General features: G+C 56.7%; 1 protein-coding gene across 2 annotated transcripts in view; it reads left to right on the top strand.

The window, feature by feature from the left end:
- Window positions 1-314: 314 nt before the first annotated feature.
- Window positions 315-5091, top strand: part of LOC103757817 (membrane primary amine oxidase) — an 8444-nt gene continuing 3667 nt past the window's right edge. For both annotated transcript variants that reach the window (XM_018084563.3, XM_018084564.3), the window contains exon 1: window positions 315-1881. In XM_018084563.3, the coding sequence (XP_017940052.3) occupies window positions 315-1881 (1567 nt within the window). The remainder of the gene's footprint in view (window positions 1882-5091) is intronic.

Consider the following 5091-nt stretch of genomic DNA (forward strand, 5'->3'; position numbering starts at 1 on the left):
GCATGATCTCCGTTTTTACAGGCAGCCTCAGGAAGCCAGGCTGGACTGAAAAAGTAACGGAATTATGTGGAAGTTGTCTGAGTCACTGACCCTGCATCTCCACAAGTTCTTTCAGGGCACTGCTGTGGAGAAAGACAGAGGAGGCTGCAGCTGAGAGAGCTGGTCACCACGGATTTCAGATCTCCTCCCCTAGCCTCTCCCAGTCTTTTGTACTTTCTTTGCTAATCCATCCAGTGCAGCATAAACTGAGAGAGGCAGGAGCTGGAAAGCCTTCTCTGAAGGCTGCTGTGAACACTGCCGGACCAGCCACAGGCATGAATGTGAAAACTGTGCTCGTCCTCCTCGGTCTGGCATTAGCCACAATATTCGCTTTGGTCTGCATGTTGCTGACCAGAGGAAGGGCTCCCAGCACCTGCCAGCACCTGCCCGTGGAGCAGGAGGACACTGAGGATGGCCAGAGCCTGGTCTTTGCTGACCTGACACCCGAGGAGATGGCGCAAGTGGTGCGGTACCTGCAGGGAAACCTCGGGGTGCAGCTGGTTGATGCCTCGCGTGCCAAACCCTCGGACAACTGCATCGCCTCCGTGGACCTGCAGGTCCCTGCCAAGGCAGAGGTGCTGCGGTTCCTGGACGGCGGGGGGGCTCGTCCCGCCCGAGAGGCACTGGCTGTGCTGTACTTTGGGAACCAGCCAGAGCCCAATGTCACCGAGTATGTGGTGGGTCCTCTGCCAACGCCAGCGTACCACCGGGATGTGACGGTGCAGAAGTACGGGGGGAAGGTGCCATACCACCGCAGACCGACGCTGGCTGTTGAATACAGGCAGCTTGGAGGGTTTTTAAAGGGTCAAGTGTTCCCCTCAGCTCCAGCTTTCATGCGACAAGTGATGGACTATGATGGAGCCAGTCTTGCAGTCGTGACAGCTGCTCCCCGTGGATTCCAGTCTGGAGATCGGATCACCTGGTTCGTTTTGTTTCAGAACGTGAGTGGATTCTTCTTGCACCCGGTGGGGCTGGAGGTGCTGGTGGATCACAGCAGCCTGGATGTCTCCCAGTGGGCGGTGAGCAGGGTCTTCTACAATGGGCAGTACTACAGGGACATGGTTCAGCTGGAGAGTGCCTACGTGCAGGGCCGTATCAGCGTGGAGAAGGTGAGGAAGGCACCACGGGATGGGGACTTCTCCTCCATGAAGCCCCGAGCGCCTTCGGCTGCACTGTTCCCACTGCAGTATGAGCCCCAGGGTCCTCGCTACAGCGTCAGGAAGAACCTGGTCCTCTTCCAGGCGTGGAGCTTTGCCTTTGGGATGAGCGTGAGCACGGGCCTGCGCCTGTTTGACATCCGACACAAGGGGGAGAGGGTTGCCTATGAAATGAGCGTGCAAGAGGCGCTGTCCGTGTACGGCTCCAACTGCCCGGGAGGGATGTCCACGCGGTACATGGATGGCAGCTTTGGCCTCGGGCGCTACACCTCCCCCTTGGTCCGGGGGGTCGACTGCCCGTATTTAGCAACATACCTGGATGTGCACTACCTTGCTAATTCCCAGGTGCCTAGAATTACTAAAAATGCCCTCTGCATCTTTGAGCAGAACCTGGGCTCCCCTCTGAGGCGCCACTACTCCAACTTGCAGTCGCTCTACTACGGGGGGCTGGTCAACTCTGCTCTGGTCGTTCGCTCCGTTGCCACCGTGGGCAACTATGACTATGTGTGGGACTTCATCTTCTACCAGAACGGGGCCATTGAAGGCAAGGTCCAGGCCACAGGGTACCCGAGCTCATCCTTTCTTCATGGGGATGGCCTGAGATACGGCAATAGGCTTTGGGAACACACTCTGGGTACGATACACACCCATTTCATCAACTACAAGGTGGACTTGGATGTAGGAGGTAGGTCTGGATCTTCTTTTAATGCCTTCAGTTGTACTGATAAACCCCAGTGCTTTGGGGTTTGCCTCCTTCTCCGTAGAGTCCCTAATAACTGACATCAGAACTCTGCTTCTTTACTCTCCTAACCTCTTCTTTCTTTGCAAAATTATTTTTCTATTTATAAAATAGTCTGTCAAGGTCGTTGAGTTGAAGGCAGTGAGAATTTCTGGAAGCTCTGTGTTCAACTTCGGGAAAGTATGAAAGGTGGTAGCTGAAAAATGTTTGTGTTTCCTTGAGGCCTCACATCTGGCACGGCGTGTGTTGCCATAGGCATGGCTGGGCAGACAGGGAGTCGGCCCTGTCTGAGAACGGACGTTGTGAGCCCACTCTTGCGGCACCTGGGGCTGGTCCTGGCACTCCTTGTCCCTTGGGAAAGTCCCTTTATTGTCTCACTGTGCCAGGTAAAGCAGGGCAGCTGTCCTGGTGCTCCGTGGGGCTGAGCTCCTGCAGCTGTATCCCACTCCTCTCATAAGGAAACACTCAAGAGCTGGATCTCAAGCCTGGGGCTGCAAAGCCGCTACAGCGACCCAGCAAGTTCCCCTGCTTCCCTGTGCAGTCATGGTCTGGCAGCAGATCCCTGCACAGGGTTGTTTGAGTCCAGGAGCAGCCCCTTGCTCACAGCCAAGTGCTGGCAGCCATCCTGGGAGTGCAGGGGTGCTCAGCCTCAGGGGCAGCTTTGCTTCCAAAAGGCTGTTCCAGTAGCTGCAGTCTGGGGGCAGTGGGAGCACAGGTGGACACTCAGTGTCTGTTATTGAAAACTTCTCCTGTAAAAGGTAGGGGAAAAATGTTTTACATCTGCCCAGGACTAAAGAGCTCGCTGTGAGGCAGTAGCTGCATCTGAACCAGCCCGAGGAGAAACGCAGCCCCAGGGATCCAAGCTGCCTCTGGATTGTGGGAAGTAATCTGCAGCTGACTGCAAAGCAAGCATTCGGTCCCAGCATGCATTCTCCCGTGTACCTACCTGTGATGCAGGGGTTTGTGTGGCCTTGAAAGGTGCTGCTGCTTTTGTTATGGTCAAAGTCGGGGCTGATACTGGTCGCTTCCTGTAAGCAAGGCTCAACAACGTGCTAAAACACAGTTCCTGCATGGTGACAAGGTCCTTTTCTGTGACTGTAGTGCCCATCCATGCCTCGCACTGTTTAAAGACCCTGAGTCCTGACTGCTGCAAAACTCTCTTGAGAAGAGTTGTGTGATATCCCAGACTTGTTCCCCATAGTGAGAGGGGAGCCGTGTTCCAGGCAAGAGGGCTTGGGGCCATGGAGGGAGCATGAGAGGTGCCTGCAGGATCCCCACCTTCCAGCACAGGGAAGGCATAGCTGTGTCACAGCTAAAGTGGGCCATCCCTCACACAGGTTCTTGGATCCTGATCTGAGGCTTGTGCGGGACTTGCAGGGAAAAAGGGCAATTAATCCCTAGTGGGAAGTGAGAATGAACACATAATTCCTAAATTAACACAGCTGCAAATGGGGTAAATTGCTCCAGTGCTGTGATGGTTCCAGCCCCTCCTGCCTGTGTCTCAGTGTGTCCCCACCAAGAGGGTGTTTAGTGGACGTGGACCCTGATCTCTGGAAAGTCATCCTTGCTGTTGGCCATGTATCACTGCTGCCTTGCGAGGGGCTGGGTGCTGGGGGAGCCTTGCAGGAGCTGATGGCCATGCAGGGGCAGCTGCCTCCCACCATTTCTGTCCACGACAACCCTTGTGCAAAGACCGTGTCTGCTAGAGTGGGGCTGGAATGGCTGATGACAGCCACTCCAGGTGCTGCCTGTCCCTTGCTACCAGGAGTTCAGCAGTGCCTCCTGTTCTCACCAGGGAGCTGCCTCTGGTCTTCCTGCAGCTGGAGCCAGGCTGGAGCAGCCAGGTCTCTTCCCTCAGGGCTGGGAGGGACTCAGAGACAACAGAGAATGGTGACAGGAATAACCAGCATGTGGAGGTGCTGGGGAGCCAGCGGGTCTTGGGCTGTGCCAGTGTAGACTGACCCTACAGGGGAGTGGGACTGGTCCAGGAGCACCTGGGCACAAAAGGACCAGGCCAGCTGAGCCAGCCCCACCAGCACAGACACATTCCCACAGGAGATGGGGAGGGAGCATCCTGGGAGATGCTGGAAAAAGCAAAGGCCCTTAGGGCAGACGAGACTGGGGCTCTTTGTGGTGTCACCCTGCAGCAGGAGAAACCCAGCAATAGCTTGATGAGTGAGTCAGTCACCGGCTCCCTGGCTGGGTCCTTCCGTGTGTCTGGGGTGGGGAGAAAACAAGCCAAACTGGCTGGGACCTGTGATCCCAGAGCCCCATGAGAGCTCCAGGCTCCCTCCCCATCTCACAAGCGTCGCCGTTACGCCCACAGTCACAAATGAATAAAGAGCCTGGTCTGTAGGTGAGGAACACTCTCTGGATGCTTCAGCCAAACCGTGTGCCCTGCTGCCACACTCAGAGCGATGAACCCCAAACTTCCCTACGTTCTCCTAGCTGGGGCTGCAGTGATAATCTTCATCCTCTCCTGCATGCTGCTGAGCAGGGGCAGGCGATCGCCTAGCTGTGAATCCCAGCCCAGCACTGTGGAGAAGACAGGATCCGTGAGCCAGAGCCTGGTCTTTGCTGACCTGACACCCAAGGAGATGGCGCAAGTGGTGCGGTACCTGCAGGGAAACCTCGGGGTGCAGCTGGTTGATGCCTCGCGTGCCAAACCCTCGGACAACTGCATCGCCTCCGTGGACCTGCAGGTCCCTGCCAAGGCAGAGGTGCTGCGGTTCCTGGACGGCGGGGGGGCTCGTCCCGCCCGAGAGGCACTGGCTGTGCTGTACTTTGGGAACCAGCCAGAGCCCAATGTCACCGAGTACGTGGTGGGTCCTCTGCCAACGCTGGCGTACCACCGGGATGTGACGGTGCAGAAGTACGGGGGGAAGGTGCCATACCACCGCAGACCGACGCTGGGCAGTGAGTACAAGCAGGTGGCAGCATTCTTGGAGACAGTGGCATTTGCTGCAGCACCAAGCTTCCTGCAAGAAGTCTTGGAGTATGACAGCACCAGTGTGGCATTTCAGACCACAGCCCCTCACGGGTTCCAGTCTGGAGACCGTAAGTCCTGGTTCATCCTGTTTCAGAACGTGAGTGGATTCTTCTTGCACCCGGTGGGGCTGGAGGTGCTGGTGGATCACAGCAGCCTGGATGTCTCCC

The sequence above is a fragment of the Manacus vitellinus genome, unplaced genomic scaffold (assembly GCF_001715985.3).
Source record: "Manacus vitellinus isolate BGI_N305 unplaced genomic scaffold, ASM171598v3 scaffold_72_pilon, whole genome shotgun sequence".
Lineage (NCBI taxonomy): Eukaryota > Metazoa > Chordata > Aves > Passeriformes > Pipridae > Manacus > Manacus vitellinus.